At 50.5% G+C, this 20750-nt stretch overlaps 1 protein-coding gene across 1 annotated transcript in view; it reads left to right on the top strand.

The window, feature by feature from the left end:
- LOC142572990 (glypican-5-like) overlaps positions 1–20750 on the top strand; it is a 144975-nt gene that overhangs the window by 106846 nt on the left and 17379 nt on the right. The window contains exons 3-6 of the mRNA XM_075682476.1: positions 3107–3444; positions 16163–16346; positions 18444–18700; positions 19836–20098. Coding sequence (XP_075538591.1) covers positions 3107–3444; positions 16163–16346; positions 18444–18700; positions 19836–20098 — 1042 coding nt within the window. The remainder of the gene's footprint in view (positions 1–3106; positions 3445–16162; positions 16347–18443; positions 18701–19835; positions 20099–20750) is intronic.

Genomic DNA, 20750 nt, shown 5'->3' with positions numbered 1-20750 from the left:
GCGCATACGCGTGTTCTACAAGTTTCCGTCGATTTCGCAGAAGTTTGCAGTTTTATTGGCGACGCGAACTGATCGGCGCACGCTTTGATCGCCTATATATGCGGCTCAACGCGGCCAACCGACTCTTTCGGAAACCAAAAAATTCCGTCGTTCTTCCCCCCTTTTTTTTTCTTTCTTCGTCTCTTGTATTGTCTCCGCCTGTCGCCCTCGGGTATTCCGAATATCGGACGATGACAACGATGCCAGCAGTGGTAATCCGGACTCGCGGCGGTGGCTGCATGCTCAACAAGATGGACACGATATCGCGCCCTTACGCTCGCGGGCGCATTCAATTCGGCACGGGACATGTCGATAAGGAGAGCGAGAGCAAGACCACTGCTGTGGGAATGGCAATGAGGCCTTCGGCTGGCAGTGGCAGATAGTGCGGCAGGACTCTGCGGGGGATCGCGAGGAAGGGTGGGGGGGGGGGGGAGGTTATAAGGTAGATCGCTGCTGCCAACGAGAGAGTCCGGCCGCTCTGCAGCAACTCGGGCGCGGCGCGACACACCGTCGGCGGCAACCGGGGCCGACCGATGAAGAAGAGAAGCCGCACCGCGAGGAGGAGGTCAGCAGCGTGAGACGGGAAGGTGCGGCGGGGAATGCGCGGAACGCCGCCGCCGCGTCCGTCGACTCTGACTTGGACTTTTTTTTATTTCATCTTCCACCCCGCCGCCGCGCAACGCAGAGGATGCCTAGGAGCCGGATTAGACACCACCCTCTCTTCCTTACTACGCCCGTCCCCCTCTCTCTGTGTCTACCTAGTTTAGTATTGTTCTAACTTGGCCGCTCCGGACCCGGAGAAGGGGCTCCGAAGAGGAGGAGAAAGAAGAGAGGTTAAGTCCGCCTCGTCATCGCGCCTCAATGTGTTTCTCGCCGCCGCGGCTGGTTATAGCTGTTTGCTGCTGCTTGACTGGTCGCCGCCGCCACCGGGAGAAGTTCCGGCGATATGGGCATCGAACCCTCGGCGGAGAGTGTGAACGGACTGTGGAATGCTGCGGCGACCGACTTGGGACGGACGTCGGGGCGCGCCTTTGCTCTTGCTTTTCTCTCTCTCTCCCTCTCGCGTGCCATCTCGCTCTCATTTTGCCTGCCAGTTGCGTGAGAGTAATAAAAGGACTGTAGCCATCTCCTTTAGCCAAATATTAAAGGATGCGAAGGAGGCGGATTTAAGCCGGCGCGGTCGTTCGTGCCGGTGTATAATTACTGCGCGATAAATGTTGTCTACGTTTGGTTTATTGCATTTTATTTTCGACTGAAATTCTTGCACCAATCTATCGAAGTAACGCTGCTGTAGCAAAATGAACTTTTTTCTGTTCTAGATAGGTCACTGGAATGACGTTTATTACTGGTAACATTGTAGCGCTAGAGAAGCATGTGTCAGAAGTGTTCCTCGCTTTCCGTAGAAGAGTTCTTGCAAATAACTGTAGCTCAGTAACGTGAACGTCATTACATCTTACTAACGAAAATGTCGGGAAAATTAAGGAAGCTCCCTGCCTCCCTTTTTTCGTATATCACCTTTTTCTGTGTATGGTCCATCTGCACGCGAAACTCAATTTTAATTTTGAAACTTGTTTGAACACTAGGTGACGACTGCCTACTGTGGCTTGTAGTGTGGCAGTGGCTATTTATTTATTTATTTGTCATGGTTAACCATCAGCGCTATCATTGCACTACATAACATGCTTAGACAGTTGAGACGTTTATGATTGCTCTGTAGGGCATGATTAAAGAGTACCTTGGGGATGTCCATGCAGAACTAATGCCAAGCGGTTATATATATATATATATATATATATAACGTGTGTGTGTGTGTGTGTGTGTGTGTGTGTGTGTGTGTGTGTGTGTGTGTGTGTGTGTGTGTGTGTGTGTGTGTGTGTGTGTGTGTGTGTGTGTGTGTGTGTGTGTGTGTGTGTGTGTCATTCTAACTCTTCTGCCCAGACAGAAAAAATACTTTTCTGGATGTGCTGGTGCTACTGATGATGGCAGCGCAGGTCCCAGTTACTGCGGGTCGCCTTCCGGGAGGATCGAAATTATGTGCAAATATTTGCAACAGTTTTTGGTATTTTGTGTAAGTTCCGTTTCATGTGGGATGTGGGGATTCACCTTTACTTCGAAATTTCCTGTGCGTTTTGTATCCGTGATCATGTTAGTAGTAATAGTTGTCTTCAGTAACGGTAAATGTGGTGATCATAATCGGAATATAATCGTTGACAGCATTGGCTCACTGGAAGATAAAGACCAGTGTCTATCCAATTACCCCTGTCCTACGTCACCGGAAACCGATCTGTAGGTTGCAGATATCTTTATCGTAACTGTACCGAGCTCGGGTCGTCATTCAATTTGCATTCATTCGTTACTCGGTACAGTGGATGACGGCTTCTACGCAGTTGGATGCGCAGCCCCCGTCATCTACAGTAAGTCATCATTTACCCGCCAAATGAATTAAAGTAGCCTTTTATATTATTATGTACCAATACAAACGGGCCTATATATTTAATTATTACATACTGCGGTCCCATGACAAAGCGAGGGGGGCATAACGAAGAACAAATCATAGTATACACTGAAACTTTAGACAAAACTGAAAGTATAGTGAACATATGGTTCAGCAATCATCATAGCGAAGCAGATATATGCTAAATACCATGCAACACACAAAAGCGAAACTTAAGTGCAATCGTCCACAAAAGCTTGCGACATACGAATTCCACGGTAGTGCCAATTTCTGCTCTGTTATACCATGGCGCTTCTAATTGAATGGATCACTGTTTGCGTCGCAAGAAGCTATAACGGATTAAAACGTGGTCTTAGAATCCAAGAGTGCATGTGCCTATAGGCGTCGCGGAAATTGAGCTTTTACGCAAATTCCACGTCCGGCAAACCATGTGGCTGACTGCACGTTCGAATGCAATACGACATTGACAGCCATCGTAGATCGTTTCTTTATGTTTTTTTGCGACTATGCACTGAAAAACACATATCTTTTCAATGCTGGCCTTGATATCACTGTTTAGTGTCTATCTAATCTGATGATGACGACGAGTTCATCTTTGTACTCTTTCTGCAGAGCGGCTGTCCAGCCTGGTGTCCGAGGCTGAGCGCAACACGGAGCTTCTCTTCTCAGACGTGTACGCCGAGCGGGTGGCAGTCGAGGCGCGAGCACCGGTCAGGCGGCTGTTCCACGCACTGCGCTTCCGGCTGGGCCTGTCGTCGGAGGGCGCCGAGTCGGCCCGTGAGGACGGCGAGGACGACCCCGTGGACGCCTTCTTCGGCGAGCTCTTTCCTCTGGTGTACTTCCACACGGTGAACCCGCGGCTGGCCGACTTCAGCGACGACTACAAGGCCTGCCTCAAGGGGGCGCAGGGAAGGCTCAGGCCCTTCGGTGACGCCCCGCTTAGGCTCAAGGTAAGGCGCGTGCTGAGCACGGCGCACATTGTATTAGTGGCGCCTAGTCAGGTGCAGAGAAGCACGAGGACCAGAGCTTCAATCTGGTGAAATAGTATCTGCCAAAAGTGGTAACAAATGTCGTCAGTTCTTCCGAACCTATGCTTAGTCTCACTTGGTAGAAGCCCGAGTTAGCGTCGAGCCTAGAAAAACCACCTTGCTCCCGAGAGAGATTTCAGGTCTTGATGCATCATAGGTTGCAGGCAGAGTAAAAATGATCTCCGACAACACATTTTGTTCGGCTTGATTAGGTCTGCACATATCGTCACGTCACCGGATGGTTCCATGACCAGAACTATTCCTGCACGCCATTCCCTGGAGCCATCTTCATTCCTGATCACACGCATACGCTCCATTTTGAAGCGAAGCTTGTATTGACTTACAAATGGCGTGGTCGTGGTCACGCAAAAAAAAAAGCCACTTGTTCCCACAGCAGACTGCGGGAAAGGACCGTTTGATAAGTTGAAAGCTGTGCCGTCATCGGAGCGTGAGTCATTAGCAAGGATTCCAGCTGCATAGTCGCGCGCGCAACCAATCAGCCGTTTCGCCTCCGCCGGGGAGGGAAAGCGCAGTAAACGGTATCGCGCGCGCTGCGCCGGCTTCGTTTCCGTTCAGTTCAATTTCGGAAAACGGATGGGACGGTCGCGCGTTGTGCGTTCCCCCGAGGAAGAGGCAGCGTTCGACGAGCGAAGGCGAAAACTCGCCCATGAAAGGGTTCGCCGTGAGCGCGCCGATCCAGCCGTTAGAGCCGCCCGAGCCTAGGCAATCCGACAGCAACGAGAAGATCCTGAGATGAGGATGCGGGTTGCCGAAGCAATCGGGTACCGTTATCTGTGGGTTACTCTACCGGGACGAAGGTCAGGTACACGCAGGACAAGCTCCGCTTATCCCCATTTTCCGGTAGGGGAAGGGTTGGTCATCTTTTTTTTTTTTTTTTAGTTTCCTGCTTCAGTGGTTCTTTGCTTCTTATCCAATTAACCCAAACGTCGCCAAGACTTGACGAGCTGGGTATCCCATAGTGTAACCATAGGACGAGTTGGGATATGATCGGGTGATTTCGCGCTTTGAAGTGCATATAAGAGGACGTGAGGATAAAACGGGATTCTTCTGTCAGGCGAGTTCACGGCGTTCGGAATTCATCATATATGAGCACGGCTGCCGTGCGCTACACGGCGGCGGCCCACCGCGACAAGTTCTACTGGAGAACGTGCAAATACATTCGAACGCGTTTATGACGTAGTGTTTGGGACCTCAAAAATCATTCGTTATACAGGTAACCTCTTTGCAGAGAAGTTCGTTGTAAAGGCGTTTGACTAAATATAGTAGGTGGCGGCCAATGTGGTCTCACGCTACGTTCGCGGCGCGCACGCTCCGCCAGTCCCAGCGAGGCGAAGGCGAGAGCCCGCGCGCGCAGCAAGGCAGACCCTAGGCGAAGTTCTCCGCAAAGAAGAGACGACATGTATTAAGCTGAGACCCGATGCAACAAGTTTAAGCAACACGTTCGAATCGAAATCTAATCGCGGCACAACAGTCAACGACCAAATGGTCGCTGGTGGCCGCTAACGGCGCACCGCGACAAGAAGAACGAAGAACCCGGCAGAAAGAGGCTGCCTATCCTTTGGCCAGCACCTGCCATCGCTCACCCCACAGCAGAGAAAATGAAAACGGAAAGAAACGGAAGAACAAACGGGGGCCACGATCGGAAGGCGCTGCCTCGGGACATCGAGGCGACGTAAGAGCGTGCGCACGCGCCCAAGCCGGGGAAACCATCGCGAGCCGAAGAAACCATCGGCCGGCGGCGGACAAAGGGGCCGCCGCCGGCAGAGAACACACCAGCTCTGTTGTAGGTGTAGACAATATCGGCATTCACAATTTTCGTTGGACTCGCCATGTGGTCGGCTGTTTTTCAGCTGCAAGTTTTGCGTAGTTGGTCCCGTTCGGCTGCGTATCATATTACCGCGTGCTCTACACAAGCGAAGTCGACTCCTTTTCAGTACCCAGGTAGCAAAATTTTTCATTGATTGATTAGATTGTTCTAGGCCTGAGAAATTGCGATCCTGAGCGGTAGCCGCGCTTCCGGTGGAGAAATCGACGTCTGTTGCTCTTGCCTTCCAAACAATGCGGTCTCCGACGCTAACGGCGTCTCTCGGCTCCTCAATCGCGGAGAGATCGGTGTGGGTATGAGTCAGTTTCCGGTAGCGAACCGCGCCTGTGGGTCTTTTGGTTGGCCGTCGGCGTATCCGGCCGCGCACCGCCCAACATTCGCTGTCATCTGTATACATTTCCGAAAGGTGCCGTGCAGTCCCGATTCCTTCATAGGCAACGCACGCGCGCTCAGGCGCTGTGCGTAGTATAGGCGCGCGTTACGAATGCTCCCAAATTATAAGGACGGGCGATCAGTCGACACGCGCTGCTGGTATGCAGCTTAAAGCCGCAGACACCTTATACGACCCGATTCTAGCACATAGTCGAAAGATGGCACTCTAGCGAGTAAGAAGGTTCGCAAATACTTATAAGGTGGTCTAATTTGATACTAGAGTTGAGCTCCAAACACTAGACATATTGTCACATTATTGTGAACTCGCGACACGTGGAAACTTGCGGACGTCCTGCTGCAGTGAGGCTAGCTTTGGGTATACGGCTCACGAAAAGTTAAGCAAAAGTACCGAGTGCGTTTTTTCTGGTTGCAGAAACGTAGGGGATATATAGGTCAGCTTTCGGATTATTACAAATCCGGGAAGGCAATCTCGGACACCTTTACACGACGCCTCTTCCCCATTTCCCTTTCGTCCGTATGACTTCGGTCAAGGGGCGATCGTAATCTTAAAGGAAAGTAAACGTGTACGTTACCACCGCCGCCATCAGATTATTGCGGTGCTCGACACATGCCCAAAAGGAACAGGTGACGCAGTCGCGTCCAGACTGCTTGCGAACTGCTGAAGTGTGCCGTTACATAGTAGGTGTCCACTGGCACGGGGTAAACTACGGAGTGCTTTAAATTTCGTGCGAAATCGACCTCTCCCAGCCGTCACTTTCTTCTAAGGGGAGGAAAAAGAAATCAGGCAAGGCGGAGTCGTTGGCCGGAGGAGCAGGCCCGTGGCTTTCTACATTGGGGTGAAGAAAGAAAAAGAGAATACCCGAAGACGAAGAAAATTTCAGTAACTGGCTCGCACTATGATAGACACTTCAACGGTACGCAGGATAGAGTAGGCGAGGATAAGTATGATCAAATAGTACAGCGAGCTTAAGCACGTGCCCTCCGATGTCGTCGTGTATGGGCGCGTTAATTGTCCTCGAGAATTGCGAAGAACAGAGCGTACTTACGCGTGCACTCACTCAAAGCGCGTGAAAGGTACATAAACTACGCGCACACGAACTGGGCAAGCTTGTCACCTGTAGAATCCACCGCGACACAGCAGTGGGTCAGCCTGCATCCCGGCGTGTCTTTATTGGTAACGCCCACTGACGGGCACCTTTCCCGCGGGGATCGTTTGCGAAAGCGCGTTCCAGCGTCGCGCGACAGCTTCTGTGCAAATGGTCGCCGCGGGTCGGTGCAGCACGGTGTCGGAGGGGCGGGGGGAGGCGAAAACAATGGAAGCGCGCGTAGCACCGAGTGCGGCAAGGATATCGGTTCGCCCGTCGTCGCCCGGTGACGGATATGCGCGGCTCCCTGCGAGGGGGCCGAGCTCCAGCCGCGGCAGGCAGGCAGGCTGCCAGGATGTCTGGGTCATTACGGCTTTCCTTGGCGGGTATCCTCGGCGTGGTGGCCCCCTTTCTGCGGCTGTCTCTCCTTTTTTTTTCGCGGAAGCCGAGGCGAGCGCCTTCCCATCACTCATCGTTTCGGGACGGAACGCGTCACCGGGCAGCGCCCGACACGCTTGCGTCACTGCGTGATGGACGCGCATGTCGCCGTGTATCCGAGGGCCTACGGGGCGAGGGCTCGGCGGTCTCGCGTGCCGGTTTGCCAGCGCGTTGTTTTGCCAGCGCTTTAGGAAAAACACCCGATGGCAGTTCGGGCAGTGTTTTGGCTGTGGTGGGATAACATCACGGTACGGCGCGCAACACGATGGGCACCAACTGGACATTGGACACAAACTGGAAGTTTGTCATACTAGCAGCGTCAAGCAGTAGAAGCAGGTGTAGTAGTAGTAGTAGTAGTTTATGTGTTCTTTTAGTAGTAGTCGAAGTAGGGAAGGCAGTAGCAGCAGCAGCAGCATACTATTGGGGGCGAGGACTTACGGAGCCGCCATCTGTCGGACGCGCCTCTCTTGCGTAGTATGAGGGATCACGCGGCTCGCCCCTGATGGGTTTGGCTTTCGGCGCTCAGTAAAAACACCACGCGGCAGCCCTCCTGGACATTTCTGTAAGTGCTGTTAAAACGAGGGAAGTTTCTTACTGTCGAAATAATAATCTTGGGCAAACTGAAAGCACAGAATCGTTTACAGACGCTATCTGTTTACCGAATACGTACAGTGAACGCCACTGCGCGCGGTCGCCGCAGTGGAGTCTCCCGAACCGGCTTCTGGCGTGCAAAGTAGGCAACCGCTGAGAGCAAACTATGTGAAATATATTCTTGTAGTGGGTTGTCTGTATCACCGAATGGATCATAACAGAATGAAGCCTTAATGCAGCGATCGCACGGGTTCGCGGCGACCGACTGCGCGCCTGCATGCATGTCCGCGCACAATGTTTCGCTTTCGCTTCGAGCGCGTTATTGCACCGTGCCTTGAGCTTTAGGCCGCAGAATATGTGCATCTGACAGTACACAAGCAAATATTGTTGCTTGGACGCTATCAGAGCTGTTGAAAAATAATTTCGTTATAGAGACTTCGACGCTTACGGCGACTGATATGTGTCGTCGCGACTATTCAATATTTCTTTTTCTAAAGTATTGGACGTTTCAATATTATTTCTCAAGTTGCGTCGCACTGTATTTTTACCGGTATTCTCAGCGTGCGATTTCTCGCTGCTTCTGTTTCGTAATCCAGTGGGTTAATTCATAACACAGAAACATGACCATAAGCCATGCTTTTTTAATGTGCTTCTTACCTCTTCCTATCCATTCCAGTGAACTTGCCAGTCTCTAGCATCAAAAAGTTCGTAGACCAAAGTGTCATGACATTGGCCGGGCAGCGAGCGCGGGTGAGCGTCTCACTGCGCGTTTCCTGCTACTCACCGAACATGGCAGTCCCAGCGCTGTAGCAGAAATCTTACTCGCGGAAGTGCTTGATGCACACCCGAGTCGTAGCCGATGGCTGCTTGCCGGTTCTAAGTTTCGCAATCCAAGCTTCACGCAGCCTCTTGTCCTGCGGCTACGTGTGAATAAAGCCGACACCGGGCTCCGTTACGTACGTCCGGCATTGCGGCATGGAACAGTAGCCTACCATGCTGCACGCTTCCAAAGGCAGCCACTACCTATTGCAGTGCTTTCAAATGTTGTCAAGCAGACACCCAAGGTGGGAAAGCTTCACCACTTAATCAGAGCCGCAGCGCAGGTGGGACTTTAAACTTTCGTTTTCAGCTCGCTTCGACGCTTCCGAAGCAGCTGACGCGGCCGCTGTGTCTACGTGATCCCTCATGCCACTTCACGCCGACGGTGGCGCCAGCTCTTCCAGTGGCGGAGCTCGTCCCCAATAGTAACAGTTGTTGCAGCAGCATCACCAGTAAGCGTTTAACGCGGCAATGGCTAGCCAGAAAGCTGGATTAGCTTATGAATATTTATAGACAACGCTCTGATCTTCCGCCATCTGCGACTAGCTTTTTTGTAACGCTCCGCCATGAACACTGAGGCCATCTTGCACGAAGTCGACCGTTGAGTCTAGAACTGAGTGGAAATTCAAGAGTTCGAAGTTCTTTCCCGAAGCGAGCTGAAGATATTGGAAATGATCGGTCACTTGGCCCGCGGTGGCACTGTCCCGCCGAGTGTCTGCAGGCGCAGCCGTCAGGCAAACAAAAGAGGCAGATAGGTGTAGGGAAAGTGTGCAATCTCTCATTCACAAGCCGCAGCACCTCTGCAATGAAGTTCCTCGTTCATTTTTGAAAATTGAGAACAGCTTTCCTGCGTGCTTTCTCCCGAGATGTACAAGTTTCCTTCTGCATGTAACAAATGAGTTTATAGCACTTGTCCGGTCAATTTCTTCCTTAGTTAATCTGAAGTTCCAGTGTGTGCTGATCAGCATGAATCCGTTCTCACCGTCCAATCGCGCTGAAGAACCCCACTTGGCCGAAATCAGCACTTAATGTTCTATAATGCGGCGTCTGTCATAGATACTCTTTTGCTTTGGGACGTTAAGGCTATAGGGCCGTACCCAGAAGTTATGTTCGGGAGGGGTTTGCGGGGACAGCAGCGGCCATTTTGAAATATTGAGTTATTTTAGCGCTTGAATCAAGCACATCACTGACATGTATTAAACTGCAAACACATCATTTATTTTGACGTATACGTATAAGTTGTGCTAAATGGTATACGTTGTCGGCGCGATATTTTCGGGGGGTGTTAGAACCTCGTAACCCTCGCCCTGGCTACGGCCCTGGTGCAGACCACTCACTCACTCACTCACTCACTCACTCACTCACTCACTCACTCACTCACTCACTCACTCACTCACTCACTCACTCACTCACTCACTCACTCACTCACTCACTCACTCACTCACTCACTCACTCGTTCGGTATGTCGATTGATCGGTCTCCCATTTCATAATTTCTTATCTTACTGCTGTTGTGTCGGCGCGTCAGTGTTACACCAGGCATAGCGCGATGAGCGAGGAGGAGGAAATTTCAATTAAAATAAAGGAGGAGAGGCCGGCCTGGACTGCGCATCCTACTACTCCTCACCGGGGTAAGGGGAAAGTGGGAGAGACGGAGCCGTATGACAGGTGACTGTGCTATAACTGATCCGCTGCGAAGCACAAAGGCTCGTTGCTGCAATCCGTTCACCTCGCACCCCGATGGGAGCGTTTCGCGGCAGCGCCGCGCGTGGTGCACAAGGAGGAGGAGGAGTGGATTTTAATGAAGAGAAAGGAGGAGAGGTCATGTGGTTCACAGGGGGCACTGCGGCAGGTGGGCATGCGCACCTGGTGCGCCGAAGTAGAGCCCATCGGAAATCGCCGATACATTCGAACAGGGTATTATTTTTTTGGAATTCCGAAGAGTTACGGTTCGGCACAATCGTAGGCATCCCGTAAGGATGTTCCAAGTGAGTTACGGCTGGGGGTTTGCGAGGTGGAAGGGGTGACGTCAGATTGTGCGTCGAAACCTCAACATGCAGACAACATTCCGGACAGTATAGCCGTTATTTTGGCGTATGTTTAGCGTTTGCGCGTGCGTAAATGAATGTGACGACTAAATCAATGCTTCAGACGTGTTGTTCACCTACTGTATAGCGCATCGCTCGATAACAAAGATATAGCTTTTCATTACACAACACATAACGGGGAATGAGAGAAATACGCTAACTCCACGTGAGAACTATTGTGTTGCGGGGCACGGATATTCGCGTTGACGAGCGAATGAACTAAGGAGTATAGCTATTACCGAGATTAATTATCTAGGCATTTTATAAATCAGGCACATAGAACTCACTGAAGCCCTATAGCGTCCGCTTGTACCCGGTTCTAAGCAATCGGAAAGAAACAGTGACAGGATATGGCGCTTGCAGTTGTGACCTGTCATTCTAAACGTGACTACGCGTCGTGCCTCGCTCATTTGCAGTGGCCCTTCTTCGTAGGCGTCGCAGCGTGGCATGAAGTGCGCGATATCGTTCGCTGTTTACCGTTGTGTTTCTTGTATTGCTCTCAACGGTTGGAAACAGGAACAAAATTGATGACGGCGAGACCGGCGTATACGACAGAGGCGCACGTCGATTCCATCTCGGTCCTTGAATCGACGCAAGGCTGTATTTGCTCGCGGTCGGAAAGAAACGAGGTCATCCACACATGTCCTGCTATGCGCACCTTCGTCGGGACCACAAACCGCCCCGAACAGTAGTGGTATCGATTGAGCGTGATGCATAGCACGTGTGCGCGCTTCCCGGTGAAGTATCGGTGCTGCTGTCTCCCGTGTGAGACATCGGGGTGCAAGACGGTTGACGCGAAGGTGAGGGCAGTCTTCGCAGGTTGGAAAGATGATTTTGCTGGCTGTTCGTTGAGTATGGCGTTCAGGCCACCTCTGCGTCGTAATTCGGAACTATTTGTTTTTCTCAGACAGTGCAGCGACGCAGATAAGCAGGAGACGCACGACACGAGGCAGGGTTCGATACTACGTGAGATAGTTTTCTACAGAAATTGCTAGGCGGAACTTTCGCGCCAGTGTTTTAAGTTAGCAGACAAGCACATCGGTTCAGTCAGCATGGTTATGATTGGTATATAGTACATGGATTTGCCTAAACGTCGTTCTAGACAGGTTTGTGGCTTTGCAGGTTGATCATTTTTCAACGAAAGGTTGCGTCATAAACAACAATCCACAGTGGTTATACGTGTGCGCAGATACTTACTGCTTTGCTGTGTTAAAGGTAATTACGATTGAGGAAATTCAGAAATATTTCATTGTTCACAGTCGGGTATAGTAGCCTCGAGTAATTGTTTTGTTTATGAAGTTCAGTTTAATAATTAATTGCAATTAGCCATTTTAATTACTTCTCTGAATACCGTGCTGTAAATGAAGAAATTGTAGGAAATTGAAAGAAACTTGGAAATTGCGTGTTTTCAGTCAGGTAATTTTTGCCAGTTCATTTCTGCTGGCTAATAAAAGAAACCTAGCGAGAAATTAACAAAAAAATCTCGCGGAATCTTCTCTGGGAGTTGTCTAAGTATGCGTAAGCATTGCGTCACTATCTCATCTCCACGCAGCCGGGTGTCATTATCAGTGTTACGAAACTTGATCCGACCAGTACAGACGGCAGCGCAGCTGCGGCGACTGGAACTGCTGCGGACGTCGGCGCAGAGTGCATTGATAACGCAAGCAAACTATTTCAGGTGGCGGGGCCAGCTGCGCTGATGACGTTCCGATCATCATAAGCCGCTATCGTTCTTTAGCGGTTTATCCATCCGCGTCGAACCATTATGAACCGTGATTAATCGTACTCAGGCGACGGCTGCGTATGGCGCGGCCGCGCGGGCCCCATCTTAAAGGCGATCTGCGATGGCGACAGAGAGCGCCAAGTGCCGATAGCTTCGTGTGCGCTGTGTTCTTTCCGCTTAGTTTGCGTTGACGCTAGAGGCAGCACGAAGGGCAAGTCGCTCGCTGCTGCGGGCCCTATCTTGAAAGCGATCGCCTTACTTGACGAACGGAGGGACGGATTGATGGACTTGTTTCCTCGTTGGCTAGGCATAGAAATTCTTGCGCATTTAAAATATCGCGTGACTAACAGTCCGCCCGCTTCAAAAAGCAGCGGCCTCAAACACGCTCCATAGCAGCGTGTGCGGCATAGATGGCGCTTTATTTGGCGCGCCCCGTTCGCGACAGCGCTTTTATCAGCCAGAAAAATTAAACTGGCAAAAGTGCTTGGCTGGAAACATGCCACTTTTAAGTTCAGTTTTCTACAGGTTCTTCATTGACAGCATGCCATTCAGATCAGCGATTAAAAAAAAAATTATCCACTTGCCAATACTAAATTGAATGGCGTCAACGAAAAAATTACTGGCGGCTACTCTATACTAGACTGTGAACGCACTTGGAACAACGCGATTCGCGATAGATGGGGCACCCTGTATGTGTGCACCTAAGCAGCAAGGTGATGTGCACAGCTCTTCACCGATGGCTCCCAGTTGGGTGAAACTGCTTTCAATGGTCGTCGGCGAACCCACGCGGCGGTTGTACGAGGTGTATATGGCGGCGAACGAGCGCGCCCTGCAGCTCTGGCAATTGTCCCGTTCTCGTTGGCGCCGTTCGCATGGGCTCTCTGGAAACAGTGCACGCGCACTTCGGCAATAGCGGTCACATGCCTCGGCGAGATACGCGAGGCTTATATAGAGTACGGGCTTGCGTCGTACAAATGAATAAGTACGGTGACCTTCGACTCGGCGCGAGCACCAGCCAACTCCGAATGCGCGCGTCGTTCCATCATGGCAGTCGTTGCACAATGCACCATGGAGTGCAGGTCGCCGGCTGTCGCCTTTTCCGTCTCCATTCCCACGCACTTTCGTTACAGCGGCGAGGGCTCTATAACAGGTGCAACCCGATCCAATGGGGCCGAACCGGCACGTGGTGTAATCTTCAGCGGAATGAAATGATTCGGGCGCGAAACGGGGAATGGCGCAAAACCTTAAGAGGAAGCTTTAGCTCGGGCCCAACTCCGACGCGGCCTATTCAAATACATGTAAAAACGCAAAAACGTTTTTCTGAGATAACCCCTGGACCGATTTTAATGAAATTTGTTGCATTTGAGAGGGCAAGTGAAATTCTAGTGACTGTTGGTCGTGGAATTTCTATTTAGGTCCTGAATATTGTTAAAAAGATTTTCAAAAATTCGGAAGTTCAAAAAGAAATAGAAGCACGAAGTTTACAAATTCATAACTCTGCATCAAGAGCAGATATCGCGGTTCTGTAAACGAGACCCATCAGGTCATTGAAAGCGGACAAATTCTGTACGTCATTTTATACTTTACGTGAATTTGTTACGTTGTTTACATTGGGTTCTGCAAAGCATATATTTCCATTTTACTATATTTTTTGACATTCACGTGTAACCTATCAATTTTGTCCGCTTTAGATGTACTATTAGATGCAGTTCACGGAATTGTATTATCAATTTTCGTTGCTGAGATACAGAGTTGTAAACGTGATAGTTTCGTTTTCTGAAAATTTTCAATTTTTGCCAATTTTTAATAAAATATTTACGACCTAAATAAAAAATCCGAAACCAACAGTCACTAGATTTTAAGTTTTTCTTTTAAATGCAACAAACCTCGTCAAGTTTGGTTCAGTGGTTGCCGAGAAAAACGAATTCTGCTTTTACATGTATTTAGATAGGAGCACCCGAGCTAAAGCTTCCTCTTAAAGGGCCCCTGAAACGGTTCGGACAAATTTTGTAGACGCGTAGGGTACAGCTTAAGTACAACATTCGCACCACAATTTAAGTGAAGCGTTACGTATTAATGGAGCTACAAGCGATTAGAAGCTACCCTCCTCCCTAGCCATGCTTTTCCTCCTCAACTCGTTCGCCGAGCTAGTGGGGATAAGCTCCGCCTTCACTGGTTCAGCGTCACGATGCGACGTCACATCGTCCACTTCCGGTTGTTTTGGAGCCCGCCCCCGCCCGCGTGAGACCGCTCCGCTAGCCGCCTGGCCGTCGACCCCAAGCGAGAGCTATCGAAGCAGCGCGCGTTGCGAGCATTCTGTCGTAGCGCCGAACGTGTCTTGTATTCCGGTAACCACAGGCAAGCTGGTCATTTCGGCAAATGACTGTAGGCATAAACTCAAGCTGTTGAAGGCACTTTAGCGTAGACGTACGTGAGCGGCCTGATCGGTCAGCACGGTCCATACACTTGTTGGTGCAGCGTTTAACCAGCCAAACAAAGCGCTAATATTGCTCTAACCAAGTGTAAAACATTTTAAACATTTATAAAAACAACGTGTTCATGATTACACTCCTGCGAAAAATACACACCAGCAGCAAAGAAGAATACACTTCGTTGCTGCTACTGTGTATGGTTGAGCTCTGTGCCACCAGGTGGCTGCACCGTGCAGACCATTCGCATTTGCCCTTCTGCTTATCTCATGGCTCATCCCGTTACGGCAAAGTCAAGCGGCCAGACTCTGTCCCCTTGCGCTTGCGTTTTCCCTAATACCGGACTCGGGAAACGCTATTGCGTTAGTAATCTTCCGGTGTAAAGTGACGGCCACAAACGCGCAAATCCTGGCGCCGATCGGATAGCGGCAGTCCGATGCGCAGCAGCCAGTTCGCTCGTACGCTGCCTTGCAGAGGGACACGATGTCGCAGCTTGACATATTGCCAGTTGCTACGTTTGCACTCCACAAGGCAACAAAGTCGAATCATAGTGCTCGCGAAAAGACTGAGACCGACTCTGACCGCGGAGCTCTCTTCAAAATGGAGTACGTTGTAACACAAGCAGACGACACATGCTGTGTGCCGGAAGTGCTTAAGTGTACTGAAAAATTATTCTTGTGCATTCTCTTTATGTTACTTTCTTTTCATAAAAACAAATTAACTAACATTCCAACTATTACGAAGATCATTTGTTTACCATAAAGTTGGAAAAATTATCGATCACGCGCCCTTGTCAGCCAATCGGATAGCTCGCCCCACTGACGTCGTATGGGTGATTTCGGTCATATGGGTAGGGGCGGCTTAAAATTCCGCCGAGCAGTGCGCTGCGATCGGCAGCGATGTGCATATTTAAAACCTTATAATAAATTACACGCTTTACGCGGAGCACTTAGATGTGCCAATTAATGATCAGAATGACCTACTCTAACGACTCAATACGTTTGTAGAAAATCGTCAAAAGCGTTTCAGGGTCCCTTTAAGTCTTCGCGGATGCGAGAGCGATTACAGAACCGAACTTCACAAACAGCTCAGAGTAATTTACCGTGCATAAAAATTTGAACGAAAGTGCCGTGTGCCTGCGCATGTTGTGTATGTGCCGGTAATCGCACGTTCGAGGTGGAAGCGTTCGCCGTGTATATATATGTATGTATGGCACTGTGTGTTGCGCAGGGTTCACTGGCCGAGTCCCTAGGCGCTGTTCGCACTGTGCTCCGCGCCACGCGACTGGCGCTCGAGGTGGTCAACGCGTCCAGCTCGCCGCCGGAGGACGCTGAGCCGCACTGCGCCCGGGCCCTGGCCCGAGCCCTGGGCTGCGGAGCCTGCGCATCGCTGCCGCCCGCGACAGGTGGCAAAGGTATGCACCCGAGCGTATCGAATGGCACATCTATACGCAAATGCGTGTGTTGCTTGTCCCGCTTTACCCCCTCCATTACGGCGTGTGTGTGCGCGCCTACTTGAGTTTGCCTCCACTGAACACCTGAGCGTGTACCTATATGACTTCGTTAATCGATATTGGTCATTTTAAATGATGTTCCGATTTTTTTTTCAGTCTCTCCACCATGTAGAGTCGACGTCAAAAGTTTACCGGGCGCGAAATTTAGGGAGAATCTGGGTATTTCCGCAGCCTGGAATTCATATATCTGCGGCGTGAACCACAATATGTGGCCAACTCCGCGCGGTACTATTTTACTACCTGCTGTGGCACAGACTAAGCGGGAATGCAGCTTTTTTTCAGGAAATCCGCACCTGCAAACTTTTGGCTTTTGATGCCCAGTGCATGTTCGCGTGCCTGTGGTGGTGTGTGTGCGGTCTTGACAAACGTTTGAGCCTGCATACTCAATCCCCGGTCGTGTAGCCATGGCTCCACTAAGTAGCAGCATGGCAGTGCCTCCTTAAAATAAAAGACCACTCTATTTTATTTTTTGATATCGATAGCGTATGTATTTCTACCTCCTTACGGTAACATCCATGCGCGCCGGTTGGAGTTAACACTTAATCCATTGTCGCACACGCATTATTCCCTTAGGTTAGCATAGCTATGTGCTCTTACGAAAAGCGCACTATTTCTAGTTCGACTATCTATCTTGAGTTGAGACAACCTGAAGTTGGACGAAACGGATGGTCGAGCGCGGGGCATATAGCAGTGTACGCCTCACCGGGCAACGCCGAAGCGACGCAAAAAATGGAAAACAAAGGGGCGAGGGGGAACAACAGTGCTTTTCGGTTGCTTGCACTCCTTAGGCAGACTCTCACTTCATCGGTTTCCTCCGCAAAAAAATTGTACCGAATCGGCGTGCGGACGCACATTTATATCGTTGGCGGTATGGCACGCACGCCTTAATCAGACTGCCATCCACGGTGATACGTTTCGCTCACGTGTCCTTGCGCCATGACCTTGTCATGCTTTCCAATCGAGTTTCCGGTGTAAACGCCGGTATTACTTTCAGGGTTTCTCAGTAGAGGCGTTTGGAGTTCACACATAACGGCCACAGATTCTGACGTGTGACGGCAAAACAACGTAGCGTGTGTCAGTCTGAACGGTGAGATATCGGTGCACTACGAGGATTTACCTGGGGTGGGTGCCAGGAGCCAACAGGAAGGCACTGTTCACTTTGCTTGGTTTTTAAATATTGCCTTCAGCTCAGGTACCCGACCAGGCTGCCTGCCACGCTATCGCACCCTGAATTTCTTATGGATCGAATAGTAGTGCATGTTTGAATGAAATGTTACCTATCAGTAAACGCAACTCGGCACCACAGTCAGCATATCACGTCTGTCTCACTCGTGTTATTTGCTGTTCTTGCTGCCGTCTTTTATACGTTGTTCGGAACGTTCTAGTACTAGATTCTGAGTGCCCTTTGGTGCCGTAGCCATTGCCCTTTTATGGCATAAACATATTATTTGTGCTCGCACCGTCCGATCAGGCCTGAAAGAATAGGTGTCTGTAAGGAGTCCCTTTCCCATTGCTTTTAGGTGCGACGAGGGACAAACGAATGCAGATGTAAACTTCAGACCAGATGAGCGAAGTTGGTATTCATTTCTAATGTCATGTCTGAAATGTTGGCCTTCTGGTTTTACCTGCCACACGGACAAATGTGACATGCTACAGATATATCCAGAAACGAAAGAGATGAGGGTAGCATGGTGTGATTTGCGGGATGTGTGCCGTTAGACGTACCTCTACTTATTGGTGCTGCCTGCGCATCATTACTGTAATTATTTGCTATTACTAAGCATCTGATTGATTACACACGTGACACTGTGCCGACTCATTAGAGCAGGAACAGTTACCCACATGCTGTGGCTGCCGGAATCACACCGATCACTCCATTAATGGTCTATAACTCAAGCGTTCGACTGTACATTTGAATGCATTGTACTTTGAGCGAATCGTATACAGCATGCGTAGAAAGAAAAGAAAAAAGAGTGCACGGGCATATTTTCCCGACAGTGACCAAAAGAAGTGGAAAGGCTTCACCATTGGCCCGGACATGCTCGGGGCTATGTGTGAATGCGGCCCGTGGTGGCTGCCTGGCTGCACTGGAGGACCTGGAAACACCCTGGGGTGACCTGGTGTCGTCCCTGCACCGCCTTCTACCGCGCTTGGTGGGTGCTTACAGTCTGGACGAGGCATTGTCACTGCTGGATTCAAGGGTATCCGAGGCCGTCATCCACGCCATGGAGAATGGTCCTGAACTTGCCAAGAGGGTGCGTATTGTTGTCTTACGCTAGCCTGCACTAGCGACATGATCGTAGGCTATAGAGAGCTGCAGTGATTAACATTGAGGATATGTGGGAACGGGGCTGTCAGTTTCAACATGCGCAAATAGACAGCCACGGTAGAAGTAAAAATTGAAGCCGAGAAACGTCGGCTCAACTCGTGATAACGTAGCGGTACGTTGTAGCGTCTTTCGCCGCCGTGCTCAGCGCACGCTCTTCCGAGAGGAGAACGGGTGCGGCAGCAACGTGGTGGCCTCCGCACTCGCACGTTGCGACGATGTCGACAAGTGCATTCGTGGCAACAAACGACCGAAATTGCCCAAGCACGCATGCCGGGAGCAAATGTGCGCAGCGCGATTGGCAAAGCACCCGAGCGCGTGCGGGTGGATTTAAAGCCTACCGGAAACCAAGCACACTGAGCTGGCCGAGCCCGCTGAGCGCAGGTCACGTGTTTGGCCCACTGTTTGAGAAAGAAAACGCGAAGAGGATCGCTTGCTGGCGGGTTGCGTGACCTAATGCTCCCTCGTACGTAGTTTATATCCTGGCTCCATGCATGTAGCTCTGCAGAGAATGCGAGCAAGGAGGGCAAGCTAGGCACCCTTGTATTCTTTATTTTCACAGTTGTGGCTCCAGTACCCTGTCCTGTGTTTACCTCGACGAAATTTATTTCTTGCGAAATTAAGCACAGCTCTTTGTGATAATGAATGCTTTACACAATCGTGTTTTAGACAGTCAGACAATCAAGTGATAATACGCTACTTTAGCTTCACTTAATGTATATCCTTGAGGGTCCTTTAAATTGTTTGTTTACCCGCCGCGGTAGCGTAAACGGCAGCGGTAGCGCAGTGGTTAGCAGTGGCTATGGCGTTGGGCTGCTGAGGTAGAGGTCACGGGTTTGATTTCCGTCCGCTGCGGCCGCATTGCGAAGGTTGCGCATTGCAATAACGCCCGCGTATTTGCACGTGGAAGAAACCTACGTGGTTAAAATTAAATCTGGAACTCTTACACCCAAGGTTCCTCTGGAACATTAAACCCCACGTGTCAAATTCATTTTGTTTCAAACCAGAGGCCATGAGCACTTGGCGAAGTAACAGCTGACGGTACGCTTCCCGTTTGCTTCCAGGTGAAGTTGGAATGTGGCGACCCTCGGCGGCGCCCGGGTGGCGCCAACCGAACCGAGAACCGGACTGAGCTCCCTGCCGCAGCCGGGCGGCGACCCTCGGGCGCAACCCTGCGGGGCGCCGACGCGGCGCTGCGGTCGCGCCAACGCGAGCTTCTGCGGCAGCTGAGCGCCTCGCGCACCCTCTTCTCGTCTTTGGCCGGCGCTGTGTGTGACCCGGACGTGGTGGCCCCGCCACCCTGCTGGAATGGCGTCCAGATTGGACGGTGCGTACTTTGTTGCAGCAACCCGACGTCCAAATAGTAGAAGTTATGAAAAGAGAAGACACATACCTCATTGTTTTGGAATGTGCGGCTTTCAGTTTATAAGCTCCAGGTAACGTCGACAGTAGCAAAACCTCGCTATAGCGAAGTTGAAGGTGGTTAAGCAGGCTGTTCTTTCTTCCTTTCTTTTTTTTTTTGGGGGGGGGGAGGGTTGTCTGCGCTCATCGACAACATTACACACCCAGAGAAGGGGTGAGACATGTGATTTAATTGTCAGTGATTAAGCCAAGGCCCGCAGCACACTACTGTGGGATCAGAAAAAGTTACCTTCGGCCACGTTGTCGTCAGTGAAATAACGTTCCTCTGATGCAGCTGTCAATAATAATGTATATTCGCCGTCACCGTACGCACAGAAGTAGCTGTACAACAGGTCCTAAAGGAATTCTTTGTAGGAATTATGATTACTGCTTTATGTCCATTAATTGGTTAATTAACGAGACTTAGCTGAGTTCTCTGGAGGCATTGGATACCAAATAAAAGAAACAAAGCAAACCTGTGGACTGGGCTTTAGGCGCATATGTTAAAGGACCCTAGGTGGTCAAAAGCGATTTGGAGCATTCCGCTACCGCTTCTCCCATAGCCCTTGTTTGCTTAA

Source organism: Dermacentor variabilis, chromosome 2, assembly GCF_050947875.1.
Source record: "Dermacentor variabilis isolate Ectoservices chromosome 2, ASM5094787v1, whole genome shotgun sequence".
In the NCBI taxonomy this organism is placed as follows: Eukaryota; Metazoa; Arthropoda; class Arachnida; order Ixodida; family Ixodidae; genus Dermacentor; species Dermacentor variabilis.
Note: the sequence above shows the minus strand (reverse complement) of the source record. Positions and strands in the feature narration are given on the sequence as shown.